This window comes from Lepidochelys kempii, chromosome 6 (assembly GCF_965140285.1).
Source record: "Lepidochelys kempii isolate rLepKem1 chromosome 6, rLepKem1.hap1, whole genome shotgun sequence".
NCBI classification, from domain to species: Eukaryota; Metazoa; Chordata; order Testudines; family Cheloniidae; genus Lepidochelys; species Lepidochelys kempii.
In genome coordinates, this window is record NC_136385.1 from 57,597,481 (window position 1) to 57,612,833 (window position 15,353).

A 15,353-nucleotide genomic window follows, 5' to 3' on the forward strand; every position below is an offset into this window, starting at 1 on the left:
ATACGTGAGCGTGAGATCAAAAAAAGTTCATATCGAGAATTTTTAAGAAATTGTCCGATGATAGTTCCCTTGGATGGCATCTGTTTTTATTGTGTGTTAATGTTGGAGGGGTTTTCACTGTATGTGGAGGAGTACTGCTTTCCACCCCAAACTAATGCACTTCAATCCTGACTTGTAGTGTTGCATTTCGGGGCTTCCGTCTATGATGATCTATAAAGACTCTAATGTTCCTAACCAGGATTTTTCCTGAGTAGTGAGTGTCAGTCATGTGAATTGAGCTACATGGTGGTGGTTTTTTAGGGTGGTTTTTTTTTTTCTTAAGTGGATAAACTTCCTCTAGTGTGGAGCAGACTGAAACCACCTGGTTCATTTTTAACTCAAGACAGATTTGAAGTTGCATCTCCAGAAATAGAAAACTAATGAATCAAATGCTACCTAACTGTAATGCTTAGAAGATAAAAGGAATATGAATAGTCCATGTGAAGCTCAACTTTTTTGGTTGAGGTGATCTTCAGGGCTGATCTTCCTGCCTTGCCATGTGTGTACTTGAGGTGTGGAAAAGGGTTACTTTATTTAAAACTTCCTCTCCCTAGATCTGAGTTGTCTAGCCCCATTCCCAGATTCTACAGGTTTCTCTTCACTCTTCATAATATTTGTATATCACAATCTAAGGGTATAGCTACACTACAAAATTAGATCAATTTTATAGAAGTCGATATTATACAGTCAATTGCGTATGTCCACACTAAGTGCATTAAGTCGGCAGGCTGCGTCCTCCCTACTGTGGCGAGCATCGACTTACAGAGCGGTGCACTGTGGGTAGCTATCCCACAGTTCCTGCAGTCTCTGCTGCCCATTGGAATTCTGGGTTAAGCTACCAATGCCTGATGGGGCAAAAACTTTGTCGTGGGTGGTTTTGGGTACATGTCGTCGGGCACCCCTCCCTCCGTGAAAGCAATGGCAGACAATCGTTTCTCACCTTTTTTCCGGGGTCCCGTCTGCCGGCCCAGCTCAGCCCGCTACCTGCCTGGATGATCCAAACCCCAGGCAGGCAGCGGGTTGAGCAGGGCCAGCAGACGGAGCCCCAGACTGGCAGCGGGCTTAGCCGCTCAGCCCGCTGCCGGTCTGGGGCTCTGTCCGCCAGCACCTGCCAGCCGGGGTCTCAGCCGCCAGCCCCACTCAGCCCGCAGCCATGCTTGCCATACCACCATGGAGCCCGCTCAGCTCACCGTCACCGTACGTCTCCTGGGTGCTGCTGGCAGACGCGGTACTGCATTGCTACACAGCAGCAGCTCCTTGCCTTTGTGGCAGATGGTGCAGTAGGACTGATGGCCATCGTACGTCTCCTGGGTGCTCCTTGTAGACCTAGGTGAAGTCGATCAGGGGCGCCTGGACAGACATGGCTATTCTCCTCTTAGAGCACCGAATGGGAGTGACTACAAGTCATTCTCTTCTTTAAGTTTCGTCTCATGGAGATTCAGTCCTGCCTGGAATATCATGCAAGCTGGAGGCTTCTGCCTCAGGCTGCTCTCCCAGCTGGCAGCACCGCACGGTCATACCTACCCCTTCCTCCCATGGCTCATGAAGCCTGGACAGTAGTAAGGAGCAGCTCAGCTTGTGGAATGACAAATCCAGAATGAAGGATTGCACTCTGTGGGCCACGTTAAGATTATTTCAGAGTCCTAGATAGCATTTAGTCCCTATAAAAGGCTTCATGAAAATTTTCCCCTGCCCCTAACAAAAATGTTAATTTATCAGAGCAGCTGAAAGGGTAAGGAATCCGGGACTATAACTTAGAGAGAGCTTCCATATTGTTTAACTCATAATTGATATAATTAAAAGTAAAGTTTCGCAGTGCGGTCTGTTCTAAGACTAAAAATGCAGGAGGGGAGTCAGAAAAAGGATCAGGGACCTGTTTCCACCCGGTTTTGAACCGGGGACCTTTCGCGTGTTTGGTGAATGCGATAACCACTACACTATGGAAACCCAACTTGAACGTACCCCTCGCGTGGTCCCTATTATACTTTATATAACGTGTGGTTGTGTATTATTAATAGTTTGGTGTGTCACGGGACTTCTCTTTTTTAGCCACAGATTTTGCCGAATGCACAAGAATGTTTTGTTTTCTCTAGCTACAGAAGCTACCTAATGCAATGTCTATATCTATGGCCTTCCCGCTCACAAAGCGGTCTTGCCCCCGCCCAAGGCTGACACAGCGTGGAGTGCTTGTGACACAGTGACCTGGCTCGGGCAGGATCGCTAGCGAGGCATAATACTTCTGTTGTTAAGCAAACACAGCAATTCTTTCCTGGCCTCTGCCACTGAATGCCTCCATGCTTTAAGCTGTGCCCTATCAGTGCGGGAGGACTTCATGAGTTCGGAAAACATGTCCTCACGAGTGCATTTTTTCGCCTTCTAATCTGCAATAACCTCAGGGACGGAGATGATGGGGGAGCGTAGAAACATTCTGGGGGGACTGCATGGTCACCTGTGCTGCTGAGTTTGCCACACTGGCCAAACAGGAAATGAAATTCAAAAGTTCCCGGGGCTTTTCCTGTGTACCTGGCTAGTGCATCTGAGTTCAAAGTGCTGTCCAGAGCAATCACAATGGAACACTCTGGAATAGCTCCAGGAGGCCAATACCATCGAATTGCATCCGCAGTACCCCAAATTCAACCCGGCGATGTCGATTTCAGCACTAATCCCCTCGTCAGGCAGAAGTACAGAAATAAATTTTAAGAGCTCTTTAAGTCGACAGAAATGGCTTCATCATGTGGATGGGTGCAAGGTTAAATAGATCTAACACTGTTAAATTCGACCTAAACTCGTGTAGACCAGGGCAGAGAGACTTCTCTGGTCAGAATGTATTACTCTCTGCCTTGTAGAGGGAAGAATAATTACAACAGAAACACACTGGGTGGACAGATGTTCCTCAACATGTATTGCCAAAATCTCCCAGCTAGTATATTTCTAAGTATCAATCTGTCTCTTCTAAGGTAGCTAACAATTCACTTTCAGAGCAAAGCCCCAAATCAGTAAAGTACTGTTTATCCCTTGTACTGACTCATAAATCTGAGAGAGTGCTTCAGGGGTGCTAACTAGCTCAAACACAGATGTTCATTTTTTAGAAGTAGTGGTCTGTTCAGCACAAAATGTTGGTATTTTTAACTAACTATTTCACTAGTGCCTCTCATGAACTTTATGGATTAAAGCACTTGTAAGCACTGAGTTTGATATGTTGCTTTCTGGTTTTAGCCCCGAAGACTATATAGACACACGGTCTCCTGTACCTCCTGACCTAGAACAACCAGACTGTACAAAAATTCTAGATCTTCCATACAGCATTCATGCTTTTCAGCACTTAAGGGTAAGTAGGCAATTGCAAGGTGTTTCTCCTCCTGCTGCCTGATGGTTTGAAGAGGTTGGCTGTTATAGCTTTTGGGAAACCTTCCTAATCTAAATTTTAGCGTGTACCAGCAAAAGAGTGCTCATGCTGGTATAGAAAAGTTGTATAAAAATCAGACCTCTAAGCAACATTACTGTAGTGGCAAAAGTTTCTAGTGTAGACCTGGCCTTAGGGTCTGTCTCTTGATGATTATTTTTTAAAAAGAAGTGGTTTTAATAAAAGGTTTCTGTTACTTCCAAAAGAGAGAGGATATTTTTGCAGTTGAAGCAGGAACCAGGGTTTCTCAGTTCTATTCCTGGCTGGGTCCTGAATTATTTTCAATAATTTTCAAAAGCATCCACTCACTCCTTTTGTGCATTAACTTTTGCAGTGCCTCGCTCGACACACTTTGTCTGATGTTCTAGAGATACTTGGCACCCACAGTTGAATTTATGGGAGCTGTCAGTATTCAGTACCATAGAAAATAAGATCCTAGTTATCTCAATTTGGGGGGGACCCCAAAAAATGCAGGATGAGAGGCTGCTTTTGGATGTGTTTGCATTAATATCATTCTAATGTTTTCCCATCTGTAAAAGAGTGAGTATAATGCTGATGTCTCAAGGATGAAGCTTGAGAAACTTTGAGATACTCGGGTGGAAGATGCTACAGGAGCATAAAGTATTATTTTGTAAATTTTCCTGAAATCTGCTGTATTTTACTCTTGTAGCCTCAATAAAACTTTCAGTAGACATTTATTGTGTTCTCTTCCCTCAATCTAGGGTGTTCAAGAAAGAGTTAATCTTTCCGCACCTTTGTTACCTAAAGAAGATCCTATCTCCATTTACTTATCCAGACGTTTAGGAAGAAGTATAGAGGACATAGGCCATCGCATTTATGAAGGTCTAATGAAGGTATGACAGTAGGGACCCTCATAGTTGTGGCATGCACAAGAACAGCCTCAAGAAGCTCTTGTACTGTTGCATATACAGTGTATTTGTGGAATACAACGCTATGGGTACTGTCTGTCCACATACTATTCATCATGTGCAAGTACCAACAAATGTTGAGATCCCTGGTACATGGGGCAGCACTTCAGTGTTTTCCACTGGAAAATAAACACATCACGGGAAGCCATGTCTTTCACTGCAGTGAGGATCAGCAGCCAGAGAAGTAAATGGACATGATTTAAAGTTCAGCTTTAGTAACTGGTGAGATATAGCTCATCAAACCACAGAAAATGCACAGTCATCACTTAACAGCCTGAACATTTGAAATAGAACCCAAGTAGTTAAAGAGCAAAGGCATCAAAAAGAGAAAACAATGGAACTGAAATGGCCATTTTCTCAAAGATTTTTCTGCATCATACTGCTGTGCACATTCCTTATTCAGCTTAAAATAAAAATGTTGATGATTAAATGGTCACTTCAGGCATCCTTGTGAAAGTTAATATTGGGGTTCATATATCCTTGATGTATTTATATGCTGATTCATTCTCCCTTTAAATGCTCCCAGCTCCTATTGAAGGGCATTGTTGCAGAAGGAGAGGCATAACTGAAGGCATGTTCAGAGTTTAATTTTGCCTCCAGTACCAATTGGAAAGTCTAGTCAGCCTATTGGTTTATAGTATACCTTGGCTCTTGGATTGTTACAGTTGTTACAGTCATGTGTTTTCTTACAGAATTCTTCTTCCTGGGTGCTGTATAATATGGCCTCATTTTATTGGCGAATAAAGAATGAGCCATATCAGGTAGTAGAGTGTGCCATGCGGGCTCTCCACTTCTCCTCAAGGTGAGAGCAGCTGATACAGGTTCCTTTTCCAGTCTGCTTTCTATTTATCCTAAACAGTATACAGTTTTTTAGTTACTGAAAATTGTATCCTAAGAAAATGGGTGATAGAGTCTACTGAATAGAGACTGCCATTCAGAGTTTCACTATTAAGCAGCTACAGTTTTAAATAGCTCTTAAGAGGGTGAAATAGCCAGGAGGTAAAGACTGAAAATTTTATTCAATTTATGTTAGACTTGTGCAGTCTTTCACTTCAGTAATCCACAAACCTGACAATACCAAAAGAATGACAATCTTGCTGCTTTTTAGTAGAAATTTATTGGCCAAATTCTGTAGAGAAGGTATGAAATGTGCTGCAGAATAGTTGGTACAATGAGATGTGAACGTAACCAACACTAAGCTACTTGTGTCAAGGCACATCTTGTAATGGAGTCTTGTCAGATTGGGAACACAGGAACAACGGTGGCTGTTGCAATTTTAGGGCTCTGGTAGCATCCCTGGAGATGGTCTAGTCTGGTGGGAAGGGTTATTCTCTGGCTACTAAATCTGTGATCGTCCCCCTAGATGAATGAGTAGCAATCTGCTGTATCAGGAGAGTGCACAGTGATCAGGAAAGTGCCACTAACCATATTAATATCCATTCAAAGCCACTCTTCAAACATCAATTTTCAAAATCCAGTGACATTCCAGGAAAACACCATTTAGAAAAGGTTGGCCTGGGGCAACAGTACAAGTGAGGGTAGACACTACCTATACGGTGAATTAATTGAAACTGAAAACTGATGACTCAGAGTAGTTGCAATATATGGTATTTTGTAATTAAGCTCAGTGCTCTTATAACTTATGCTACATGGTTGGCACTGAAGAAACCTCTGCTGTGCCATTGGGGTGGCTGCATAGCTGAATAGTGGTAGCTTTCTTTAGAGGTTATAAACCCACTTTTGATTTCATTCTCTCAACCACAATTTGAGGTTGGTTATAGGTGGCAGCAGTTCAAAGCTGTGCTTCAATCTTAGTATATTCTAGTAAACAATACTTTCTAGTTTTCTGAAACTTGCAAGATGGCACTTCAGCAAATTTTGTAAATACCTTGATGAGACAAATCCTGCTTGCTCACTGTGACTTATGATGTGACTTTTGGAATGATAAAGGAGAAAGAGGATGATCTTATAGTTTAGACGCTGGTCTGGGATGTAGAAGATCTAGGTTCAGTTTCTGGCTCTGCCATGAAATCATGTTCTTGATGCAAGTCATTGAATGCCTTCCTTGTCGGTTACTCATCAGCAAAATGTGGATAATACCTCACAGAGATGTTATAATGATAAATCCATAAATATTTTAGGGTGTGCACAGATACTATTGTGAAGAGATTCAGTAATGTACCTAGTTTTATTTTAAATGTGTGTTGCTCTATGATTCTGGACTGCTAAATGAAGCTTGAGTAGTTTGTCTATACACCCTGTATGAGAAATAAAGGTTACATGTACATTTGATTGTAAAGTACACAGATGGAGTATTAAAAATGAAAAACAGTACAACGCTTTCATAAACATAATGCCATCCATCCAAATGACACCTTGGCTGGAACAATCCAATATTAAGTTAGTTCCCCTGACTGAGTAATGAGTAGTTTTTCCACAGACAATCTAGAAGCTAAACATACTTTTAGAATATATTTTGGCAAGATCAGTAGTTCTCAAACAGGGGCACATATACCCTAGGGGTATGCATAGATCTTCCAGGGAGTACATGAAGTCATCTAGATATTTGCCTACTTTTACAACAGGCTACATAAAATGCACTAGGGAAGTCATTACAAAGTTTCATACAGACAATGACTTGTTTATACATTTCAGTGTATAGTATATGGAAAAGTAAGTACAATATTTATATTCCAATTGATGTATTTTATAATTATGTGGAAAAATGAGGAAGCAAGCAAATTTTTGGTAATAGAGTGATGTGACACTTGTTTGTATTTTTATGTCTGATCTTGTAAACAAGTAGTTTTAAGTGAGGTGAAACTTGCGGGTATGCAAGACAAATCAGACTCCTGAAAGGGATAGGGTAGTCTGGAAGGGTTGAGAGCCACTGGGCTAGATCATGCAATTAAGGCTTCAAGTCAGCACTGCATACTTGCAATGTTTACTAGCTGCTGTTAGTTTTGGAAAGTCCTTGTAACGTGTGCCTGGAAAGCAAACAAGAAACATGAATAAAGAAAGTCATTATCAGACATCTTTTTAATATTTTTTTTTCCTTTTTTCTCTAGGCACAGTAAAGATATTGCCCTGGTAAACTTGGCAAATGTTCTACACAGGGCTCATTTCTCAGCAGATGCAGCCATCGTGGTCCATGCAGCTCTGGATTACAGTGACTTCTTTACCAGCTATTACACTTTGGGAAATATATACGCAGTAAATAAGATTTTTATTTTCCAATAACTACAGAAAACCAGATGGTATAATTTAATCTCTTTGGCTACAGTTGCAGCACTTTTAAAATACAGCGCAATGATTAAATGATCCTGCAATAAATTTCACACATTGTTCAAGCTTGATATTTAAGAGGTCTGAATCCAACCAACTTCGCAGAGAAATTAATCTTTCAACTAACAAAGAAAAGCTTATATCTGCTGTTGAAAACACCTCTTAGAGCAAAACCAGTCTTGTAGCTGATTTACCCAACAACATGGTTCTAATTTCAGAAGAGATTGGCTGCTGATTAAAACAAATCAATATTAAATTGAAGTAAAAAACTGATCTTTATTAATCACTGAAAGTGTTTCATTAAATGTTACTGAACAGTGGCTAACTTTCTCTCTCTTTCAATCATTCTTCAGATGCTTGGGGAGTACAACCACTCAGTCCTGTGTTATGATCATGCTTTACAGGCCAAACCAGGGTTTGAGCAAGCTGTAAAAAGGAAGCACGCTGTCCTTTGTCAGCAAAAACTTGAGCAGAAACTGGAAGCTCAGCATAGGTAACTAAGACATGCATCCTCTGAAAAGCCTAATAAAAATTCATATGCAAGAGGTCTCATTCTCAATGTTCTGTTCCTGTGATTATTGCTCACCATTGTGGTAAAACAATGATATGTTTTAACTTACAACAGTTTACAACTATTGCATAATCATAAATACAAATATTGTAAGCAACCAAAAGTTTCATATGAATGTGAAACGACAGATGGCTGTTTAAAACAATTCAGCATAAACTTTCCTGGTGTCAAATTTTAAGATCACTTCAGCGAACACTAAATGAGTTGAAGGAATATCAAAAACAGCATGACCATTACCTGAGACAACAGGAGATCTTAGAGAAGCACAAGCTGATCCAAGAAGAGCAAATCCTGAGGAACATCATCCATGAGACGCAGATGGCAAAAGAGGCACAACTAGGTACAAATTTTGTAATGAGCACTGAATGTAACGAGTAAGAGTTAGTCACTTTCAGTCACAGCGTAATGCAGTGAAACAATTCACTCCCATATTGGGTTATGATGCTCTTAGGTGGCCATTTCATTTTGCTTTTGAAAAAGTTGTGTGTGACATGTTCTCCGATCAGTCCATGGGTCCTTGTCTGGCAAAGGCAAAAATCTATAAAACACGCTTAGTTTCAGGAAAAGGGAGCATGTTTTGTTGTTCTTAGGGGCCCTGAGCTAGTACAGCCCATGTTGATTAGCTTATGGAGGAACTGTAGTCCATCATAGCTAGAAATGGAAATGCTGAAATGTTGAGGCCTTTGAATAATGGAGGCTAGGAAATTGTGCAGGAAAACATCTGACAAAAAACCCATCCCTCCTACTTAATACTAAACTATATTTGAATTTTGTTAGATAAATTATTCTAAGGACTTATCTACATAACAAGTTAATGCTGGGTGTGAAGCCAGGGTGTGAATCTGCAGTGCACTAGCTTGCCAAGCACTAACTCACCATGTGGACTTTACTACAGCACACAAAGTTCTGTAGTGCATTTTGATGTACTCAGATTTCAACTACAGAACTTTTAGTGCACATGTAGTAGGGTGTTTGCAGCAAGGCAAGGTACTCTGTCTATACCTGGCACTAATTTGCTGGGTAGATAAGCCCTAAGCTATAGGTTCTAGAGTTGAGGGAATTCCGAGTAAATCTAGGACACTCAATGCACTACAAGAGCAAACTTTTGGAACATAATGTCCTTTCTTCTGTGAATTCGTAGTTAAAGGATTAAATCTATCCTACATCTCCAGTATCTGAGCAACCATTCAGTTTTCTCAGCAGCACTCTTGTGCCTATCTGGAAAAGACTGACTGCCAAAAAGGCTGAATGAAGTGCAAAAGTACTGTAGGAAAATGAGTAGGGAATGCAGAATTGGGTATGTCAAATCCCAAACTCCATGCAAACTGTACTGCAGGAAGTGTAGTCAAATGTCATGTAGTCCTTTACACAAATATTAGTTTAGCTATCTTCTTTCAAAGATGGAGTTCTCCTTTAATACCAGTCAACAAGATATCCGAGTCTAGTTGCAAGCTAATGTGCTGGTTTTGGTCAGCTGAGAAACCTTCTGCTCTTTCACAGCAATGAACTTTTGTTAATGTTTGTGCTCCATAGGGAACCATCAGATATGTCGGCTTGGCAACCAACAGCACAGCTTGCACTGCCAGTGGGACCAGCCTGTTCGCTATCACCGTGGGGACATTTTTGAAAATGTGGAATATGTTCAGGTTTGTCTGTGAATTAGCACCACTACTAGTCACTCAAGCAACACAAGTCCTTGGGGCATAAGATGTCCATAATTGCTACCACACAATCCTTTTTTTTTTTTTTTTTTTTTTAATAAATTATATATATATATATATGAGTAAAAGGCACATTCTGCTCGTGTAACTTTCCTGTGACCCTTTTGCTAATAGTGGGAGAACCGAAAATAACTCTGGATTTTGGCAGCCCAATGCCTGTTGTTTAAAGATTTTGTTTTGTTGCATAGGGAGGGAGCAAAATGAGGGCTCTTCTCAACTATCTTTTTGGGAGGAAAATGTTCTGGAGTGTTTTGTGAAACCCCAACATTGCCCTGGATTTTCAATCACTCTTTTTTTTCCTCTGTATAGAATGCCCTCTTTCTATTAAGTACAGGCATCAGATGATTTGAGAAGGAGTGTAGTTGTCTTACATGAATATGCTAAATGTCCTGTAGCTAGGGGTGTGCCTCTGGAGATGTGAAGCATCCATTTCAAAATCTAGTTTCCTTGAAGGACACAGCAAACGTACACTAGGTAACTAATGTACATAAAGAGACACATGCCTTTAAGGAATCAGTTTTCTCTTTGGATCCACATATAGTACTTCCCATAGAATAATGTACCCCACTATGACAGCTGAAGAAGTGTGTGTATTGTGGCAGAGCTCCGACCTTGTCCCCGTGGGTCCCGCGCTTCCAGGCGGTTTATGCTAGCTTTAGAGGCTTACTGCAACCCTCCACGTAGCCCTTCTCTCTCTAGAGCCAGGGATACAGTCTACTGTGCCCTTCTCATCATAAGCCAGCAATAGAGGTTAGTGAGAGAATTCCCACAGTCTCTGTTGCTCCTACAGCCTCCTGCCAAAGCAGTTTAGCCTCCTGTCCTGACAGGGGCCTGTTTTCCCCTCCCAGGAGGTGTTTCTGTAGTGGTGGAAACTACACCCTCTACTCCGGGTTCTGTCCCAGGGACCCTTATGGTAGCAGCTGTTGGCAGCCAACCTTTCACTGCCAGAGTTGCTACATTTCCCTGGGCCACTTCTACACAGCTCTCCTGCTTCTCCCTTCTTCACCCTTACCCATGACTTGAGGGTGTCTTCATTAACCAGCCCTTCAGCCACACTTCCTCTCCTCTAGCTCTCTCTGCCCGACTGGAGTGAGCCCTTTTATATTATCAAAGGGGCCTTAATTAGAGTTAGGTGGTCACATTGGCTTAATGGCCTCACCTGACTCTTTGCAGGTTAATTGGAGTCAGGTGTTCTCATTAGCCTGGCGCAGCCCCTGCTCTAGTCAGTCAGGAAACAAAAAACTGTTAAGGCGGTATATCTACCTTCTGCTACTCTGCTGTAGCCCTGGTGGGCCAGCCTATATTCCACCTTGGTCCCGAGGCCCGCTGGGGATATCCGTTGGCGGCTCCTTCACGGGACCGTGAGCACGGGCATGTACTTGGCGTGGTTCACCCCAATCCCGGACACCTGCCCCTTTTGCGGCGTGAGGAAAACCCTGGTGCACGTCTATCTGGAGTGCGCCAGGCTGCGTCCCCTATTCCGGCTCCTCACGAATATTTTGTTAAGATTTTGGTTGCACTTTTCCCCTCACCTCCTTATCTATGCACTCCCTGTCCGTGGCCCCACTAAGTCGTGGGACCTCCTCCTGGCCCTGGCTAAAGTGGCCATCTATAAAACCAGGGTGAGGAGGTTGGCCGATGGAGTCTCCTGTGACTGTGGGGCCTGTTTCCGATCCTCTGTCCGTTCACGCCTCCGGGCAGAGTTCCTCTGGGCGGCGTCCACTGACTCCTTGACACCTTTGAGGAGCAGTGGGTGCTGTCCAGGTTCTCTGCTCAGTGTCCCCATCCGGTTCTCTTCATTTGACCCTTTGACCGCACTCCTGTCCCTGTTGTTCATTAGTTGTCCCCCGTAATTATTTGGTTTTCCAGGTCCTGTGGACCCCCACTTAGGCTGGGGCGGGGGGTGGATCCTTTAGCAGTGGGCGGGCTTTGCCCGCCCACTTCCTGGATCCCAATAGGGCTACTTTGCTGTACCCAACTGGCCTGGGTCTATCACAGTATATATAAATAATTGTTGGTTTTTACTTTATATACACTTTTACAAATTATTTAAGATGGATAGCGATCCATCTTTCTTGATATTTTCAGTCAGTTCATCTTGATGAACATCATTCTAAAAACTTTTGTAACATAATGAGATTTAAAGAGGAGGGAATCAGCATTATACTTCCGAATATTTTATGTGGCTAAGAGTGTGAGTGATAACGTGAGTTCTGCCCATCTGACAATGACTCTCAATACTAATCGAGTTGCTGCTACTGTTCTAGTAGTTTAAAATGCCAGCTTTTATGCTTTGGGTTTGATAGTGCCTGAAGAAAGGTTGAAACACTCTGCAAAAGTAGATATCATATTTGTATTCGTAAAAAGTTTGGAAAGCCTGATATTAATAAAAAGGGTTTCACAATATTTCTTTAAAAAACAATAAAACAGTATTTTGCTTTGATCTGCATTTTCTCCTGATACGTTTGAAACCCTAATATTGTGCTAGTGCAAGAGGACCAGAAATGACTCATACATTAACGAGTCTCGTTTTGCTGCCAAAGCTAAGGGAATTGCAAGAAGTAAACAACCTGCATAAGTGATGAAAAGCAAATCTAACCTACAAAATTCAGTGTTAGTAGTTCATTACCTTGAAAGGAAATACTGTCTAAAAATAGTGATAATGTCCCTGTCATTTTCTTCTTTATCGACAGTTTGGAGAAGACTCATCGAGATCCAGTATGACATCCGTGAATTTGGATCTCCACGCAAACCACAGCGATCTCAGCCACGCTTTGCAGTCTTCTCCTGTTGCCCATTCTATTGTTTCACTATGGGGCCTAGAATCGGATGCCTACAGGGTGAGCAAAGCGTATGAGCTCGCTCTTTTATACAGGGCTATCATGAAAGATTGTGTACTCCTTTCGTAAAAGTTTATTCTAAAGCAGCAGTGTCCAGCCACTCATATGTAGCAGGACTTATGTGCCTGGTACTCCTGAGTTCTCCTTCATTGTCTCAGGTAAGCTGCTCTGCTGAGCACTAGTGGACCACTATTTCTGCCTGTCTCCCATTCATTTTTGTGTGAACTCTACCACACAATGTGGATTTGGGTTGCTCTCATGACTGCAGAATTGGGCTTTAGAGCCCAAACCTCTGTTCATGGTAGAGCAGCACAATTTACTAAAAATAGAAAGCACTGTGCTGATGCAACGGAAATCTTGGCTTGATAAATTGGGACAATTTCCAGAAAAGACAGGAAACCATTATCTTAAAGGAAGAGCTTGCTCTTTTTTTTTTTTTTTTGTCATCCTACTGTATTCCTGAGGTGGTATTATCATTTAGTTAATGAAAACGTTAACAAGATTGATTAATTATTTCTCAATAGTTTAAGGATTTTTTTTCTTTGCATTTAGGATAAACAGCATATTCTTTGGCCTAAAAGATCAGACTGTGTAAAATCCTTTCCAACAATCCCGAACCCAGAGGAACTGCCAACCTATTTCCTGCCTCCAGAAAACAGAGGATTCGGGCAAGTGTTGATTAATCATAAAGTGAATTTCCCATTGTATTGTACAATCTGGTTGTACTGATGTGGCCTCATTATGAGAATCTGGGGTCACTGACCAACTGGTGTATTATTCTTTTAAAGTGGCTGGGTCTCCCTCTGGCTGGAGAAGATGATGTGTCAATCTTTGATTGTAGCAGGCAGCAATTGTATTCTCTTGGAGGCCCTCCTTCTTTCCACTCCACAAAAGGAGTCACATCCATCTAATGCTCTGTCCACACTACAGCTATAACCAAGTCAGGAAACCATTTCCAAAATGACTGTCCCCTTTCCTGGATTTAAGATGGTTAAAATGTAGTATGGACAGGACCAGCCATATGCCACTCAGCTGTTTGTGTGTTTACATCCCACCATTTGAAACATGAACTCATGTCTTCTCGGTTCTTTTCCCTGTCAGAGTCCAATCGATCCTGAGTAGCCCAGGAGAGGCCCATGTGCATGGAGAGGCCCAGCTGCCAGATTGTTCGTCTATTATTGATGTCCGTAACAATGAAACTCTGTACATGTTGGTCAAAGAACTAGATGGTCATCTGGAGCTGAAATTTAAAATTCCGGATGATCATGCGAGACAAGTAAGAGGCACTGTTTTCATAAGTAACCTTTTCATTCTGAGTGTCTGTCTTTTACGGCCTTAGAGCTAAGGTCTTCAGGATTTGACAGATTCTCATAACAAAAAGATAGACCTGATTTTGCAAGGTGCTCAGTACTTCCATAGGCTTCCCCTTGCTGGGAAGTGTAAATTCTTAATATCTGGCATGAGGTCCCATGACATGGCCTCTTTAAACACCTATCAAAAGTGTGTAGACAAAAAATGATAGTTAATCTAGAAAGTACTGTCGTCTTCTAAAACCTCTGAAGACCACATGAAAACTGTTCATTGGCTTTACCACCTCATTGACACAGGAGAGACACCCGCTTTTACCTGTCTTTCGTTATTGCTTACTGTCCCTTGGTTGCTTTAATTGGTCTTAAGACTCTTCCCCTCCCCCAGACCACCAACAGTGCATCTGTAGGGATCACTTTTCAGCTACAGTACAAAGAAGGGGTTTAGGAAATTTTAGGGTCATGAGACTTGATCAAGCCAGATAGTTTTTACAGGATATAGCTGTGTTTGAGAGAGAACTTTAAAATCTTCCACCCTATTTTTCTGTTAAATGCTTTTTCGTGTTCAGATCTTGCATTCGCGTATCAACAATCAAACTATTACAGAGGAGCAAATAGGAGCATTCATCTATCATGCTATAAAGAAGGTAAGTCAAGAATTGTAGTTCAAAGTAAATTTGAGAATACTTGTTTATCTATGAGGTGTCATAACTAGACTCATGTTGTTCAGTGGCACACTATTTACAATTTGCCTTGCCTGGTGGATATAGCAGAGCTGAAATTTTTAACTTCCTTCGATCTAGGTTCCACAAAGAACCACAAATGTTCAGAGAAGCATCCCTTTCACTCAGCTTACTCAGTGGACCCTATTATAGCTTTCTTCCTACGTAAGAACACTGGTGGAGTGAGTGAATTTCATTCCTGTAAAAATTTGCAAGATATTGAGCAAGGGAATACAATGCCATTTCCTGAATCAAACAATAAATACACCTGGAACGAACATGATGTTCGCCAACCAATAGACATTGCTTTTCTTATATTATATTCCTTTCCCCCACCCTTCGTCTGGCTTGTCTGTTTAGACTGGTAACTCTTCAGGGCAGAGACTGTCTTAAGTCTTTGCACAGCACTTAGCAAAATGGGACCCTGATCATGAGTAGGGCCTTTGAGTGCTACCACAATACAAATAGTAAATGTCAGGATGGAGAAAAACTTTTGGAGAAATCATATTCAGTCTTAACAGATGTCAAATTCACTC

General features: G+C 41.9%; 1 protein-coding gene and 1 non-coding gene across 8 annotated transcripts in view; one reads left to right on the forward strand and one right to left on the reverse strand.

The window, feature by feature from the left end:
• Window positions 1-15,353, forward strand: part of TTC17 (tetratricopeptide repeat domain 17) — an 84,402-nt gene that overhangs the window by 16,051 nt on the left and 52,998 nt on the right. For all 7 annotated transcript variants that reach the window (XR_012159403.2, XM_073348043.2, XM_073348038.2 and 4 more), the window contains 11 exons: window positions 3,256-3,367; window positions 4,165-4,296; window positions 5,064-5,173; window positions 7,440-7,584; window positions 8,010-8,149; window positions 8,407-8,567; window positions 9,761-9,873; window positions 12,642-12,788; window positions 13,341-13,456; window positions 13,890-14,064; window positions 14,665-14,742. Coding sequence is in view for 6 of the 7 variants with exons in the window: in XM_073348043.2 (XP_073204144.1) it covers window positions 3,256-3,367; window positions 4,165-4,296; window positions 5,064-5,173; window positions 7,440-7,584; window positions 8,010-8,149; window positions 8,407-8,567; window positions 9,761-9,873; window positions 12,642-12,788; window positions 13,341-13,456; window positions 13,890-14,064; window positions 14,665-14,742 (1,429 nt within the window). In the remaining variant the exon portion in view is untranslated. The remainder of the gene's footprint in view (window positions 1-3,255; window positions 3,368-4,164; window positions 4,297-5,063; window positions 5,174-7,439; window positions 7,585-8,009; window positions 8,150-8,406; window positions 8,568-9,760; window positions 9,874-12,641; window positions 12,789-13,340; window positions 13,457-13,889; window positions 14,065-14,664; window positions 14,743-15,353) is intronic.
• TRNAV-AAC (transfer RNA valine (anticodon AAC)) lies at window positions 1,914-1,986 on the reverse strand. The gene has a single exon. It is a non-coding gene; the product is annotated as a tRNA-Val (tRNA).